Raw genomic sequence first — 17,430 nt, 5'->3', positions numbered from 1 at the left:
ACTTCCTTAACCTAGGCATGGAGAGTAATGCTTGACATAAAGGAGTAATGAAAAAAGCAATATAGACATCAAAGTGCTATGTAGTACATTAGCCTGATAGAAAATCCCCTCTCTTTGTCATGTTCATTTTCATTCCACTGAGCCACTTCATTTCTTAGCCTAACAAAAAATATACTGAGCACTTTAGTTATCCTATGATCAAAGACTAAAATGTAATTTACTAATTAAAATAATGGATTCTAAATATTGGTCTACTTTTTGTATTTTTAAAACAGCTACCTGGTACATCATGCTGAAGGTGCTTATTCTTTAAGACAAAGCAAAGGAGATTCCCCTCCCTTCTCTCAGCTTAGCAGATGGACCATGTCCATATTCCATCAGAGGCATGAATATTTTCATGTATGAGAATCAGCGAGAACACCTTTCAATTAGGGGCATATGTGCCCAGCAGAAATTCACAGGGAAAGATTTGATTTTCTTTCTATCAACTTTCGATTATAATTAATTTCAAGGTAACCCACACATTTGTAATGCATACATTTTCTTCAGGCAAGCTCAAAGTTGGACGGAAGCCTCAGAGGCCATTTTATTGGCATGCTCAGGGGCTACTCTGGCCATTTCATTACATTAGACACATTCTCCTGGAGCTATTTCACATTTAGTAGGAAAAAAATAAAAATATTCACTGATTCATATTCTAGTTCCCCAATATCCTTTTCTGCATTTGATATTCTTCGACATTTTTTATAAATGCCATATTTACATAAAAGGTTGAAAGTATTCTCTCATAACTTAAATTGTGTGTTAAAATAACCTTAGATAGGAAATGGTAACCAAACCCTCCTTAAGAATCTGTAAACAATTTAGCACTGTGTATTTAGGAAAGGGTACCTTCACTTTTGCAGAGGTTCCTTTAAGCTTCCCAGTTGTCTCCGAGTTAGTTGTCCAGAAGTCTGCTGCTTCCCCAGAATCAGAGGACTCACCCTGGGAACTGGCCTGTCTGGATGTGGCTCTGTTCAAAAGAGCCCCTCCTCTTACTAGCATCTGTCTATTTATTTCAGATACAGAACAGATACTGATTGCCTTAAAGCAGTCTAGGACCATGCAGCAGAAAGCCTAGTTGTTCTGAAATCATTCTGTAGGCAAAACCTTCACAAGGGAACTGTAAACCCCATTCTTGTGGGCTCTAATCTCTACTGCCAAGAGAATCAAAAAAACAGTCACCATCATAATAATATTGCAAATATTAGCATTGTGTAAATTGCAAGTTGATGGTTTGTAAAATATGTATTAAGCATCTTAGGACAGGGGTGACCCTTGCTGAAAACTGGGACAGCACACCAACACCAATTGCCTACCACAAGGGTGTTCTTAAGTATTCGACAACGTTCACTTCTGTCGTCATCCCCGGAAAACCTTTAGTAAACTGCTGTTCGTATAGCCATCCTTGTAGACATTATTTCTGGCTCAGCAAAGAATAACCACCAAGGGTTGTTCAAGGCAGCTTACTGAAGTTTTTCCTCTAATTCTGGGGCTCTATGAATTAAAATGAAATTCTTTTGCATTTTGTAACTGCTAATGCGTGGCTATCTCGTTCAACTCAGAAAAAAGACTGGATATATGGTTTATAACACCCAAACCAAGCAAAACAGTTTGTGGTACTTAGCAAGGCTTAATAGGAAAGTGGTTTGGATTAATCACAAGGACAAGAGGAAGCCAAAATTAGAGAGCGTCATTAGGAGATTCTGCTGTTTAATCTCACCCTGGATCAACACATTAACCTTGTTTTCTCGGCCTGAACACTAAGTCCTACAGTAAAATTAGGTCAGAAACTCACATCAGATCAGACAAACAGATTCATGGCAGCCCAGACACTGGCAAGCTGCTGGCCAAGGGCTTCACTCCAATGCTCATCCAAGCCTAGAAGCAATGGTCAGCTAGGGGCTACCCCTGTGCTACCTGTAGATAAAGTCTTTACACTGGACGGCTAGCTGTAGGGCCCTGTGTTTCTGAACCTTTGTTCATTTAGCTGTCTTCACTTTGCTCATGGAATGATGTTTTTTAAGTATCCATTCTAATGCAAATATAGGAGAACAAATATTGAGAACAAATGCCTCGGGAGAGCTATATGTGACCAGAGTGGATCCTCATGCCGCACTGAGTAGGTTTACCATTCACAAAATGCACATCAATGCATTTTCTCTGTTACCACAATGTTTTCCATCATGTTGAGAGTATAATTCAAAAAGCCCAAACTTACTAAATTATTTGTATAAATGACCATATGTCTGTGGATAAGCATTCTCAGTGTCACTATGATTTTATTTCAACAAAACAAACTGATTTACAAATTTGGTATCATATCCATGTCCTTTTGTGGCAGTAGTAAATCAGTACATGAAAAATAAATTTAAAATTCCTATTTCTTATTGTAGCTTTCTCCCTAAAAGTCCAAGAGAGACTATAGGGTACTCTGATTCCCGATGCAAAACAGGAAATCTGAAACTCTGCAATCTACACAGTTTTCAAGTGTATACACAAATATACCACTGCATGCCTTTTTAAAAGGAGCCATATGTAATCTAATTCTATTTCAGACTGTCACTTTTAAAGAGGAAATATAACCTCATATAGATCCCCTGAGGGCATCCGTGGGGAATAGAGACACTGGTAATCAGCCTAAGTAGTCCTTTGTGTCAGAAGCACTTTGCTGAAGTCAAGAGCTGTCTTCCAGATTCACAATGTTTGGAGAAATTTCACTAATGCAGCATTTCTTTTATTAGGAGAAAAACAACCAACTGCTTCCTACAGAGAAGACTATACTTGAAAAGATGTGAATATTTATTTTCTTGTTGCTTTTTACTTAGCAATATGTCTTACATTGTTTTTAGGATAACCAAATGTGAGGACTAATTCCAGAATTTAAAGTGAATTTTGCTCTAAAGGAATCCCAGAAACCAGTTGTACCTCTGATATAGAAGATGGTCCTCAGATGTTCATCTTCTTCAGTGACTGTCCTCATCTGATGACCTAACAAGGGGTTACCTATAAAGACAGGACCTCCAAGAAAGCCTGTTTTCAGAGCTGCTTGCAGATACTGCCCTTCAGGGCACCTGTCATTCATCACTTCTTTTCTTCTTATTGGCCACAATCAAACACACTATCCACCAAAGATTGTTTCTCACCTTTCTCCATATTTATGAATAACTAGTGCATTCCAAACCATCTTAAATGAAATATCTTATTGAAAGGTAATTTCGCATGCTTGTTTTTCTTGTGGACTACTTGATAAAAATAAGTCTCATTTACTCATGCCAGTACAAAACCATTGGGATTTAAAATAGCAGAGACAATGAGCCACTGAAATGATTGTTTTCATTATCTGTTAATTTTCTCCTCTATGTATTTCTTTTTTTCTTACCAAACGTGACTTTAAACTGCTACGAGAAGCACTAAGAATGTCATTCTTCTCTTTATTTAGTATTTCGTTTTTACCAGCAAGTCTTTTCAGTAAAGCCCGTATGACAGATAGAAGGGAAGATACAAGGAACTTAATAGTGACAAGGGATCAAGTTAGTTTAAAAATAAGGAACTGGGCTTAGAAAAACCTCAGTGACTTAGATCATAGAAGAAGTGAGGGGGGAAATTGTTTGTCTAAGGGCTCTGTGTTAAAGCTTCCCAGCTTGAACACAAAAGGCGTTTCAGCAGTATGTGGTCCAGAAAGCCAAGCACATGAAATCCTATTTCCATGTTTTAAGCATGCCTTGGCAGTCGGCACATTTTTGAAATTGCAACTGGCGCATTTCACAGAGAATTACCATCAATGCCTTTTCAAGGTCAAATGTGCTGCCTTTTAGAATTTCTGGCATTTATGTTCCATATATTAAATCACAGAATATATTTTGAAGGCATTCAGCGGACAGATGAAGTAATTTTAATTAATTAGATGGTATTTTTAAAAACTTACTGATTATTTTCTATTTGATATTAATTGCAAGGTAAAAAAAAAAAAACAACCCTGAAATATATGTTCACTTTGAATGTGGGTGTTCTGTGTTTTTCAGGGTTCCAGGATCCCACAAAGGTATGTTTGAACAGAAACCTAGTTGATGAACTTTCCAAAAAAACAGACATTTCTCATTGGGAATATTGAAGTGATATGATAAAAAAGAAAAGAAAAAGCACACAACAAGGAGAAATTATCATCATTTGAAAATGCCAAACCTCTGGGATACTGTTTCTTAAATGAACAAAATTAAACTGAATACAGACATTAAAATGATACATAGACTGTACTGCTCAAAGAGGTGCCTCAGCTGGTCCTCTCCCAAGGCAGTGAAAAAGGCTTTTGGACTTCTCCTCAAACAGAGGCATTGCTGGTCTGGCTTTGTTCATATTTTTTCCCTCTCTAAGCACCTCCCCAATCACATTCAAAGGCATCTAAGCCATTTTGCTTCACATGGGTTTTGCTTTTGGAAAAGAAAAGTGATTTGGAGAAGTTTCAACAATTTTGGGCTCTCATAGCATCCTTATACTTCCAAGATATTTACACATTAAATTAGAATCCCAGAAAAAGGATTTGGGGTAGGGTTGAATAAAGAACTGAGTTATAAATAGCAAGGCATAAACCATTTATTTTCATTCCTAAAACATTCAACCGTTATTGGGCAAGAGTTAAATGTTATTTTGAAAATGATTATCTTTACCTAAGATTAGAGGGTGCCCCATCCCCCATCGTTCTTACTAGAATGCCAGCTTGGTCATTTTTATATTACCAGTGACTCTCTTCTGGGTATGAGGGACTCTAAGATGGCTTACTTCTCCAAGTCTTTTGTGACTTCCCCTTTTGATCCTAGAGTGGGCCAGGCCTGCACCTTGATATTTTCCCTGGTATAATGTGTTACACTGAGAGCTGTCCCAGGCTGCTGGTCCTGCCCTGCCCCTGTAGCTACAATGAAGCTTCTGGCAGAAGAAGGGTGTGTAAGTGAGTCTGTCTCTCTGTTTCTTTCCCTGCTGGCTCTCCTCCAATGCTGTGGTTCTGGCATTGTTCAGTCTTCTTTTGGGGCTCCCAGACTGCACTTATTGGGTTCTTCCACTGTCTTTATCTTGTGAGGTTTTTGGTGCCCTGAGTAATTGCCCTGGGTTTTTGATCATTTTAAATTTTAACTCCTAGCTATCTTTGTTGTCCTGTAAGTACGTGATTTAAAAGCCTATGGAAGACAAAGATGTTTCTCCCTCTTATCACATAAAAGTCTACCCAATGTCCTGTTATTTGCCTTAAACTTGCTTCACTTTTGGTCTTTGCCATTTCATTAAATAGAAATGCCGTTTTGCTAGTTCAAACAACAGCAGCACACAGAGGGTACACCAGAAGGCCACAAGAAACTCCTTGCCTTTCATTCTCCATACTCAATGCCTAAGTCTCATCAATCCAAAAGTTCATATGGTTTCCAAAATGCACCCACTTTACCCAGTTTTACCACAATCAGTTCTAATAAGTTACAAGAAAACAGGAGAATCGACGCACATTCCGTGCTAATTCTATCCTCAAGCTACGCTAGAGTCTAATGTACTAATATGCTTAAGTCCAATGTGCAAGGTGGAAGTCAATGGAGAGCATTTTAGGTTTTTATTTTTTTCCAGTAAGTGATCTGAGCTACATTCTGTGCTTTGTAACACAGTAGTAGAAAGCAGTTTGATTAATTCAACAGAATGAGCACAAGTTCACATATTCAAACCGCTGTCACATTCCTCATCATTGATTGGCATGGTTTTGATGTATCTCTACCTATCTAGATATTGCTCCCAAGTGCCTTAGACTTCAGATCTCCACCCCACTGTTCATGCCTCTCTAAACATGTGCCAGTAAAGCCCTGGAAACTTAGCCACTTCTGTTGTCTCTGTGCTTAGATAGTTATGCAGAATCCTACTAAAGGTTAATAATAAAACCTGGAAGCCAGTGGGACGGATGTGTACGCTGTGATGCTAGAAAGAACCAACAGATGTTACCATAAATAAGTCTAGTCATGCACTTAGAAAAAGCAATTAATTGTCGATTTGCAAATGCAAGGTTTCAAAACTTTAAATTGCAGTACTATTACGCTCTAGAAATCATGTAACCGATCCTCTTTGCTTTGAATTTTTAAAAACTCAACATTCAAAATTAAAGTAAGACACTCATGCATAAGTAGAAGTCTGTCAGAAATTGTACATAAGAAAAAATATTAAAAGATACCTAGCATACTACAGGAAGGAATCAATTTTAAGTTAAACTGGGTAAAATTTTAATAATTCAGAACTAAAACAGTATATTCTTCTAAAACATCTCTTTCTAGTTTTATTTCTCCTTCCTTACTCTTTCACCCTACCCCTCCTCTTCCCTCATTCCATCTTTTTTTTACATGTAAAATGTTTTCTTTGCATTATTCATTTTGTGTAACAGTGCCTTGTGCAATCCAAATAACTGAACTTGAAATAAATCATTTTCATTTTCTTAATATCCTAATCTTCCCAGAGAATATGTGACTAAAATATTAGATGAAACTCCTTTATGAACTATCCCAATATCCCATCACTAGTCCACCATGCAGATAACTGAAAGGAGCATTTTCTACATTTTAAATTTTTCAATTTAAAAAAAATGAACCACAATAATAAAACAGAATTCCACAAAGCTGGACAGAGTAGCACATCAGAAAACAACCTGTAAAAAGCAGAAGTTGTGTGTCCTTTGTGTGCACCCACTAGGAGCTTAACCTCTATTTGCAGGGTTGCCGTCTGTGCCTCATTAGTTTGGCCCTCTAGGTGCTGTATCCTGAAAACAATTTCGTCTGAACAAACTTGGAACCCTTGGTATCAAACCAAGAGATGTAATCTCCATAAAATTTGCTCAGGAGTATACATCAAGGATTCCCAGTTCTTCAGAACCACATACATGTCTAATTAGTCACTGGTTTGGGTCATATTCTAGGAAGAAGATGAACTCTATTTTAAGGTAAGAACTATAATCATTGGCCATTAAAGGTGGAAATTCTCATAAAACTTTGGCTGTTAAAAACATGTCTGAGCTCCCTGGTGTTTTTACCAAGAAGTTGTTCAACTCAAGCTTTTAAGAGAGAAAACTGAATTCTCTCCCCAGCCCATCTGTACCTCCATATGCACAAAATGCAAGCAAGTAACTGTTGTTAACTCAGGTCAGGATCTGACAGCAGGAGGGGTGAGCTTTTGGTAGCATCCAGGTATCCCTTTTCCTATGTTCCCTGCCAAGACTCTGACCAGCCCCTTCTGGGCCAGGTGTCAGTAACACAATATTAATAGGAATTGTAAACTCCCTCATGTAATGCAGTGATCTATACTTACCGTTTGATTGTTTCTTCCTGTCTTCGCCGTTTCTCATTCTTCTCTTTCAGGTAAGCCAGATTTGTTTCATTTCTCAAGCGATCGTTCTCACGGGCAATGTCAGATGCATTTTGAATAACCAGCCCATCATATGCCTTCATCCCCATATCCTCTATATACTGGAGAAAACTGTCCAAAGGGTCTTCTTCAGGATTAGCACTCATCATCTTGGAGGGTATCATGGAAACGGGATACTTCCTGAAGATGGACAACATATCATACCCTTAGCAAGGTTGTTAAGGATCATTCCTAAGATTTTATTGTCCCAAATCTCAAGTGAGTTATCAGACACCTCAGGATATATGCGGCTCTGGTGAGTTATGACTCTTAAGTTAATGATTACTGAGATGTCTCCATGGGTAAAGGTGCTTGCTGGCAAGGCTATGGACCCAAGCTCCAGCTCCAGAATCCCTATAGTAGATGAGCATAATTGACTTGCTAAGTTGACCTCTGATCTTCACAAATGCACCATAGCACACGTGTACTCCTGCACTGTAAAAAAATTGATGTATTTCAAATGTATTTAAGCTATGGTGAGTTAATATAAAGTTGTTATAGAATACCATTAAGGAAAATCATAGTACTAAAAAGGATTATATCCCATTCATATTATATTAGACCACTGTGTTCCCTTAAATGAAGCTGAATTTTCTATAAATAATTCATATTTATACATTTCAGGTTTTCCAATAAAGAAAATGCCTCATTATAAATTACACATTCCACGAGTATTTGAAATAACATGAAACTTGTGTTACTTGAGTGTCAGATGTTCCATCAAACCATCAGCATCAGCAGGACAAAGGACCACAGTTCAGCCCTGCCACCTGATAATGTATAAGCATTGCGTCTGAAGGTAAATATCTGGTTTGCATCATTACACTCATAATTTTGTTTCTCAAAATATGTTGCTATAACACCAAAATCCAAATTTTGTATTTTCATTATCATAATGACATTTCCATGCATATATAAATTAAAATTATGTTATGTTGGAAAAAATAAATTATATTTTCCTTAAATATGTAAGTGAAAATGTATACATCTACATTGGCCATACAAAAGGTAATAGCAATCAAAAAAACATATTGGCCATCTAATCGGTATACTTTTGTGATTCTGTGTTATTTTCAAAATGGTTCTCTATAATCACTTCATATCATAATTTTCTATGATATGTGCATTGTCAAGCCCACACATCCTCAGTATTTTGGAAATACTTGCTTTGATATTATTGTAGTACTGCTAATTAAAAGTCTACAGACTTTAAACAACTTACATTCCAGGTGCAATAGCTTGACAAATCAAACCCAAATCAAGCCATAGTTTAAAACATGGTACTTTGACCTGGTGTATTTAGCTCTCAGCTACAAGGGAATGACAAAACTCCCACTACCTGCTGTGATTTGTAGTAGAGATGGCTGTGAAGGGTTTAGAATAGAACTCAACAGTAGTATGCACAATAAAGCAGTCTAATATCATGATAATGTTGGTGAAGATACTTGGCAACAATGTCTATGTGACGTGAATGTGTGAGTTGGTGGATGGATGCATGATGGATGGGTAGGTCGATGGATGGTCAAACAGGCAAGTTTTAGGAATCACTGTATTTCCAAGTATTCAAGACAAGGTAGGCAAACTGCCTGAACAAAAATAAAGAACAAAATTAAATAAAAACAAAAAGTTAATCTTCTATATTAATAAGGCTTCTTTAATTTCCTATTTGCTGTAGCATACAAAGGTGATACAAGTGAGTGAAGTGTGGCACATGTCTATCATATTTAGAGACACTTTCTCCAAATTCACAGAAATTTATAAAGTATTTTACAGCTTTTTTCCTCCTTTAAAAATCATAGAAATGTTGATCAATCCATCCATTTAGTGAAAACATCAAGAAGTTTCTTTGTTTAAGTATACATCAAAGTTATTCTAAATCTCAATTCATATTAGAATTAATTAGCCTTTTAGCTATCAGTTAACCCAAATTTGAATCTCATGTTAAACTTAAATATTTCTTTTTCAGTCTTTGATATTTTAGAATCTGGAAGTTGTTTGTTGACTTTGTATTAAAATTTTATTATTTTCTGCATAATATCTTAACTCCAATGGCTTAGAACTGAGTAGTCTTATCATTCTAACTTCATAGTATATTGAATTATATAATTCAATTGTATTAAGAACACATACTTTAGTGGCAGGCACCTGGGCACTTAGAAAAGAAGAAAGTTCCATGTTGGTAAGAAGGTTCAGGAAAGTCTCATCCAGCTATCTGAAGCATTAATGTTATCAGGAATTCACCTACATCAAGAACATCTGCAGTAAGAACTCTGGGCTAAAAAAAGACCATCTAACTTTGTGGCAGTTAATCTTGCCTAAGTCAAGCAGGTCGACTCATGTTATAAGCATGCTAGAGGTAACACCTCAGGTTAGAATGATTCCTTCCTCTCTGCCCTCCAGCTAAACTGTACTTTTCCCAGATGCAAAAATCATGCTTACTCAAAAGGTTATATTTTATTTATTTTGTAGAGGTTTTCCACCAACTGTAGTGATTCTTATACAATTTACATATTTACTCTTTAACAAAATAGTTGACTGTTTTTGATCATTAGTTATCATTACCAATGGCATTTCAAGTTACATGGGGTTTAAATTGCTGTTTTTCTGAGAAAATATGAAATTATATTATTGCAAAAATATTTATACATGGAAAAAGTACTTTTTAACTTGCATGGATTTTTTTAGATGAAAATCAACTGAATCGTCAAGTAAAACTCTATATTATGAAAATGGGTTACATGTTTATGTATGTGCCTATACCCATCTGCAGGAAGGTAAGTTGGTCATATGATCACCCATCTATTTAAGAATCTGTTGGGCACCTGCTACAAACAAGTCACTGAGGAATGGCAAAGTATAATCATCTAGATGTCATATGGCAGAAGAAGACTAGAATAATAATTACATCTCATCTGACTCTCGTACTGTTTACATCATTAGCTGGCCGTGAACTCCTATTGCCACCATTTTTGAGGATAAACATGTATAGCATCTCAACATTGACACGCGGTCTTTAAAATAAGATTAGCAGCCTGTCAATGATTGAGCTCATAGTATCTTGTCTGCTGGTCTTCACGGGAATTAGTTTGTAATGTACAGGGACTTTGACAAAGTCCTATAGGGCAGAGGTACAAGTTATTCCATGTGCTCTAAAAGTCTCAAATGCATTATTTCTATGTCTAGGGTTTTGCATTAACTAATATCTTTAAGCTCTCTTTACATTAAAAAGACATGGAAGTTGGAACAGACCATGTCATAAGGATTTGGTTTAAAATGTATGGGTTCAGTAAGCCCTGTAACAATATTGCTATGAAAGTCTTTCACAAACTCCTTTTAAATCAAATATTTTATTACATTAAGCTGTGGATTTTTTAATAGATGGGACTATGATGCCATAACTTCTATTTAAAGATCAGAGGACATTTGGACATTTTGAAGTGAATGGCTTATCTGCCCTATCATGTGGGGGGTCATGGGAGTCTAATTCAGGTTGTCAGGCTTGGTGACAAGTGCCTTTATCAGATAAAACATCAGTCACCCACCCTCTATTGGTGTTTAAAATATATACTTGTTTTAAAAATTATTATTAATTTATTTTATTGTATATATATATATATGTTTATTTGTGTGTGTGTGTGTGTGTGTGTGTGTGTGTGTGTGTGTGTGTGTAGGTAGATAGGTATGTGTGTTTGCATTCAGGCATGTTTTCCAAAGCATTAATTTAAAAGTCAAAAATCACTCTCAGTATTCAATTCTCTCCTACCACCTGTGGGATCTGATGTTGTAACTCATGTCATAAAGCTGCACACAAGAACCTCTACCTCTGGACCATCATGCAGGTTCTACCAATTAACAACTCTGGAAATTATTATATTTAACAACATGGCTCCCTGATAAACTAATTTTACTTTGAAACACACGGATAGAATATTTAAGACAATATTACTTCCATCATCACAGATGTTCATATTATGGCAAAGTTAGGAGACAACATATTTCTTCATTAACAAAATAATTTATCGAGACCCTTATGCATGCCACTTTCCACTGTCTAAATCTAGAAAACAATAGCACTGGGATGTATAGACTACAGTGCTCATTCCATCTTAAACCTTTTAACTTTGCCCTTCCAAGCTGAAAGATTAATGCATCACAGTTCCCTTATAGAAAATTGAAATATTTTAATCATCTACATTTGTATAACTGCTACCATTTACTGTAATAAGAAAATCCAGTTCATTACAAATGTGTTTTTATAATGCACTTATATAAGATAAATAATGAATTAGATATGTTCCATTTAGCCCATCTAAGACTTGGATGTAGTTCCTGCCTCTTAAATTGTAATTCTGTTTAAACAGACAGAATTTCACAGTTTGTTTCTTAGGAAGTAATATTAAGATACAACCGGGTTCTTGTGTGCTATATAGCATCTTTAGAGTTTTCTCAATAAGTGACCACCACCCTTACTTGATTTCTAATTAGATATAGAAGCAATAGAATGCATAAGACTGAAGGAGAATCTCTGCCTTCTTATGGCCACCAACAATTTTGTGCACCAATTTTTTGGTTAAAATAAACAAGAGACTTTTGTTGCCTATCTATGCTCTTGGAGCAATGTGTCTTCATTCTAAGAGTAGATATGCTTTCTTTGGAAGCCCCAGCAATGATCCAAACAGTGCAGGGCTATGTATGTGTTTATTGGAATTTATGGCTAAATTTGAAAATCATGTCAGGAATTCTCCTGGTATAGTAGGTTAAACAACAAAATCAGAAACCCATGCAATACACAGTGAAATTTGGGTCTTTATTTTATGACTTCTGATACTTTTTGCTTTGTATTTTCCAGCGATTCTGTTAATTTAATATTTATATTACTGTGCCTACAATCATGCCTGATCTTGCAAAGCTACAGATATTGGATTCAATATTAAAGTGACTACTTTTCAGCTTTTCATTTTACATTTCACTTTTTGTTACTTATAACCTGTTGACCACACCCTTCACAAGGATTTCATTGTACAATAGTATGACACTTTCTAAATTTGAGAATTGACTTAACTAAAATGTACTAATTAAATTCTTAGTGTGGACAAGAAATATAAACTGAGGATTTAACTTTGAATTGAGTTTTCTCCATGTATATTTTACACAAGCATCATTGTTCCTGAGCAGTGCTGAATGAAAAGCTGATAGTAATATTAATTTGTCACAAATATTCACATAGAAATAAAACTCTCCATTACCAAACACACAGCAAAGTCATGTAGGTCCAAATAAAATCAATGGAAACATAAAATTATAAAATTCCTACTTTCTTTTTTTTCCTTTTTAGAGCTGATACTTTAATCAAGGAAACTTGAGTGCTAAGCCATTCTGTAATGCTGAGTGTTAAAGAGAAATTTAAAAATAAAGGAGCATTTTTGAAAAACAAATGCATACAAATTTCTCCAGGATCATGTGCTTATGTAGCGTTTTCCCTCCACCAATGAAGACACCCACTGTGTGAATTGTCAGTTCACAAAGTGTATTTATTATAGCACCAATTCATGGTGAGATTCAGTTCCTCAAAGACACAGGCTGGTGTGTGAGAGAAGTCACACAGAAAGAGTCAAATGAGTATTTAGGCTGCCTGGCTCTTTCTCATCTACGTCTAAGCATCTCTCATCTGTCTCCCCTTTGTTTAAAATTCTGAACTAATTCCTCAGTTAGTGTAATCTCCTGCATTGTTAATTCACCACTCTAGCTCTGTTAGGGTGGACCTGATGGATATGAACGCTCACTCAATAAGACTGAGCCCTGTGATAAATCTTATAATTCCACTTACCCAGGTAAGAATCTCATATGTACCAACATCCTTTGAGTGAACCAGTCCACTAGCCTCTTGGGCACTGGTATTCTGTTGTTTTTCTTCCTAAATGGTTTTCCCCACATTTCTAAGGTTAATTTGTTTTCTATATGAGATTTGACTTTTCAAAGGTACAGATTGGTGTCAACTTCTTTAGTCTTGATTTTGTCGCCTATATTGAGTGGTCGAGAATGGAAAACAAATCTAATTTGGGAGTGAATTGTTTCCGCATATTTAAAGTCTCATAAGAACATCTAAATATTGGGCCACAATGCATACTGAAAGATATTTCTATGACCAGAATGAGATAAGGTTCATTTTAGGCTGTTATCATGATGTGATTTGTGATCTGCTGAAGCAACCTAATACACAGAAGAGAACAAATGCCTTGATGAAGGCTGGATTCTTCACCCTTACTTTATACTTACGTTTCCGGATTCCTCGTTTCTTTTCTTTATATAATTTTTGAGGCTTTCAAAGGACATTTGCCTAAATGCTATATAAAGTTTTGGAATTTGAGTTATTAAAATTTGATTCTGCCTCTCATTCTCATAATTGCATCTTTCCTGAGATGGAGAATCCTAGGGGTTATGTCCAAAGAATGTTTCCCCAGGTGATTTTGACTGTTTTATTGTGTTTTGTTGTTAAATTGTACAGCATTATAAAAACTATTTTCCATTATTTGAATCTACTTACACCAATCTAAAATCACCCACCACATGGTGCATATAAAAATATAAGTATTTAATAATCAGGCTTCACAAACATATGTTAAATGCACATGCAAATTCTTATCTAAAATTTGCTAACTTCATAGACTAGAACCAAATCAAGACTAGCTAGCACAGTTAAAGCTCATAAACCGTGCAAACCATGTCAAAATTGTTTCTACAGTCAAAGACTTACAGACTATCAAATACTAGTGTCAGAGATTTTTATTTGTGCTTGTAATCCTCTCCCTTACCCCACAAATGCTCACATTCATATTCTCGTTCTCAGTGATCTGAAAATGCAGCTGTTCTGCACAAAATGGGGAGAGAAGTTACCACCAAGAAAGCCTGCAGGAGTAACTACAAAGGCACTGATTACTTCTTTCTCAGAAAGCAGATTTCTTTGCAGGGATTTTTCTCCAGGACCCCCCTTTCTCCAAATTGGAAAATGGGTATAAATCATGCAAATGCAGTAGCATCATGTATGAGGCATCTCCCTAATTTCTAGGTTGTCATGCAGTCTTTAACCAAAGGTCTTAAAAGATTGGCTAAAACATCTCTAATATTAGAGGCTCTATTAGAGTGTCACTGGCTAAGGGACTTTGTGGAGCCTTGGGCCAATTGGTTCCAGACGCTTACAAGGCAGTATTTGGAAAGCATACAGGGTCAGTTTAATAAATTGCTGACTGGAACTACAATGGAAGCCATCTATTTGAGTTGATAGTCTATGACTGATTGATCGATTTTCAAGAATAGCCACCATTCTTTTCCCTGAGATTTGACACTTGTTCACAACTTTACAAACCAATCAAGCTTTATATCTCTGCTTGTCCCCTATAAAGTTGCAGCATTTTCCACAGGTCTGTATTCACAGTTTCCTAAATATTAACTGCCTTTTATAGAAGTCCCTCCTTCACTGAGCTGGACAAAATATGTTCTACTTTCAAAAACAAAGTATTTGTGCATATCTGGTTCTTGTTTGTTCACTAATTTTGAGGTTAACACTGAACAATATATCAAATAAATTTTATGTCCAGAACATGAAAAGTTGGGAGATTAATTTTGTTCTTGCTCTCTATTCATCATTCCATACTAATTAGTTATACATTTGTAGCTATTAAAATTATCAAAATTATAACACTTAACCTCTTCCATTAAATGCCTTTATATTTTTCACCATGTTGATAAAAATTTTAAAATGTACTCCTTTAGTACCAAAACAACTTTAGTATTTTTCAAGACAGATAAAATTTTTTTAATGCAATGTTTTCTCAGACATGCAATACCTACATTTCAAGTATTGAAAGTATTCCTGGGTAGTTTGAAAAATCAGAATGGAGACACTCCAATGAAATAAGTACATGTCCCAAGTAAAACCAGTCCACCTAAAGTTCTCCAGAAGATGTACATTTCGGCAAGACTAGTGAAATCTTCCTAATATTGACTGATATTAAAACACCTTTTCAGGAAAATGTCTATCTGGAGTCATCCACAAAACAAGCAGCTTCAGCCTCTAAGTATGTCTATCAATTTGGATATTTTGTGGTAAAGCATATCTCCTCTTTCTCAAAATGCAAAGCAGGCTCTCACTGATGACACCAATGAACTGAGCCTGTAGTAAAATATTTATGGTATGGAATTAAGACAAATAGCAGCATGCACAACTTGAATAGCAATTAGTGACATGGAAATACTTCAAATTCTTGTTATATTTCAACACAGCTTATTATACTAATGAAGATCTATTTAACATTTCCATGGTAATCACTAAGTGGGTAAGGGATTAAAAATAGCCAGGGGCTCACGAACACTGTGAATGCCCATGCTATATCTTTATTCCTGCTCCACCTAATAAAACATGCAAACTTCAGCATTAAGTATCCCTAACTAAAATCCATCCCATCTCTTAACCAATTGCTTCCTCTATTTAGTTCTAGATTCAATTAGCATGCTTATAGAATCTGAAAAAAAATGAGATACATACCAAATTTAAGTTCCCAGGGAAAGCTAAGTGCAATAGTCAGGAGGTGACTTGGGTCTGTCAGAGCCCTCTCTCAAGGCTGGTTTCGGGGCAGTTCGGTAGGAGTGATCCAGCACCATAAGAAAAAGACTTGTAGGTCAGTTCGGCTTTTCTTCATTTAAAGTGCATTATATCTGGATGGGAAAACTGTCGAATCCGAGATTCTTCATCACTAGAGACCAGAGCATTTTCGGTGTTCTTTCTATTGGATAAAATGCCCTTTAAAGTTTGCTAGGAAGATGCTGTGGAGAAGACAGCTGCTTGCCGCCTTAAATCGACATTCGGAGAAAAGAGGGCATAGCTAATGGGTGGGGATGAGCGCACAGCCCCTCTCCTTCCAGGGCCAGCAGGGAAGAAATTGAATGATTTTACCCACTTTGCTACATAGATGACTACCAGACCCGAAGCAGTCACCAAGCTGGCTAAGGTAACTCATTTGATCAAGTTCTGCAAAGACAAAAATAAATGGAAACAAAAATCAGACACATCCTCTCTAAATGTCTCCTTCCAGCCCCAAAGAAGATGCCTTTTCCCGTAGCATACATACAGAAGGTTTGGAGAAGCCTAGCTTGTAGCATCATCCCTCCCCCATGACAACCAGCTTGCTCTGGCTCTGGTGTATGTGTTCTCTCTCTCTCTCTCTCTCTCTCTCTCTCTCTCTCTCTCTCTCCCCCTCCTCCCTCCCGTCCCCGGACTCCCTCCCTTCCTGCTTCTCTCTTCTCTCCAGCTGCCTTAGTCTGTTGATGCTGCTGCTGCTGATTAATCAGGGATTCTGGAACAAAGAACCTACCTTCTGAAATAAGCAGTAATCTCTCTCCTCTGCGTCTGCAATCCGCCTGCATTGAAGGGCAACGCTGCCAGCATACTAGCACCTTGGATAGTTCCCACACCCTAGGCCCTCTGCAAAGGGAGACAGAAAGACTGAAGAAACAGCAAGAAACCCGAAAGCTGCACCGATTTCGGCTCCCCGGGGGCTCCCATCCTCATTAAAGGCCTCCCATCCAAGCAACAGAACACGTCTCTTTTATCTAAATGTGCTAAAGTCTGATATGTCAATAACAAAATCAAAAGAGGATAAAGAAACCTTTCCATTTATATACACTATTTAGCTCTAAATCCATCCTTTTGGAAAGGAAATTTTAAATCCATCAGAATTATTGTTCTTGTATGGAGAATATTTAAGTTATGAGGCTTTCCTCCCAGTGGGGCTAATAAAAATGAGCAACAACTTAAACGGAACTCTCGGATCCCAGTTTGATGCCCTTATTTGATATCAATTTTTCCTCCACCCACCCTGCACAGCAGAGCCATGCACACAATTACTGCTGACGTACTTCAGGCTCCTGCTTTCGGAGAGGGGGAGGAGCCTTTTAACCTCATCAAAACAGCTTGATGCC

General features: G+C 36.7%; 1 protein-coding gene across 2 annotated transcripts in view; it reads right to left on the bottom strand.

Annotated features, from left to right (window-relative positions):
- The window catches only part of Nyap2 (neuronal tyrosine-phosphorylated phosphoinositide-3-kinase adaptor 2), a 248,610-nt gene extending 231,618 nt beyond the window's left edge, over nucleotides 1-16,992 (bottom strand). Inside the window, exons 1-3 of one of the 2 annotated variants that reach the window (XM_041650503.1) lie at nucleotides 16,824-16,992; nucleotides 15,998-16,480; nucleotides 7,360-7,596 (exon numbers count right to left, since the gene is read on the bottom strand). In XM_041650503.1, the coding sequence (XP_041506437.1) occupies nucleotides 7,360-7,580 (221 nt within the window). In that variant the 5' untranslated portion in view covers nucleotides 7,581-7,596; nucleotides 15,998-16,480; nucleotides 16,824-16,992. Of the gene's footprint in view, nucleotides 1-7,359; nucleotides 7,597-15,997; nucleotides 16,481-16,580; nucleotides 16,621-16,823 lie in introns of those variants that run through there. The other variant, XM_041650505.1, reaches the window with a different exon arrangement.
- Nucleotides 16,993-17,430: the final 438 nt, after the last annotated feature.

This window comes from Microtus oregoni, unplaced genomic scaffold, assembly GCF_018167655.1.
Source record: "Microtus oregoni isolate MIOR12 unplaced genomic scaffold, Mior012 000004F_ref0000308, whole genome shotgun sequence".
Classification (NCBI taxonomy): Eukaryota; Metazoa; Chordata; class Mammalia; order Rodentia; family Cricetidae; genus Microtus; species Microtus oregoni.
Note: the sequence above shows the minus strand (reverse complement) of the source record. Positions and strands in the feature narration are given on the sequence as shown.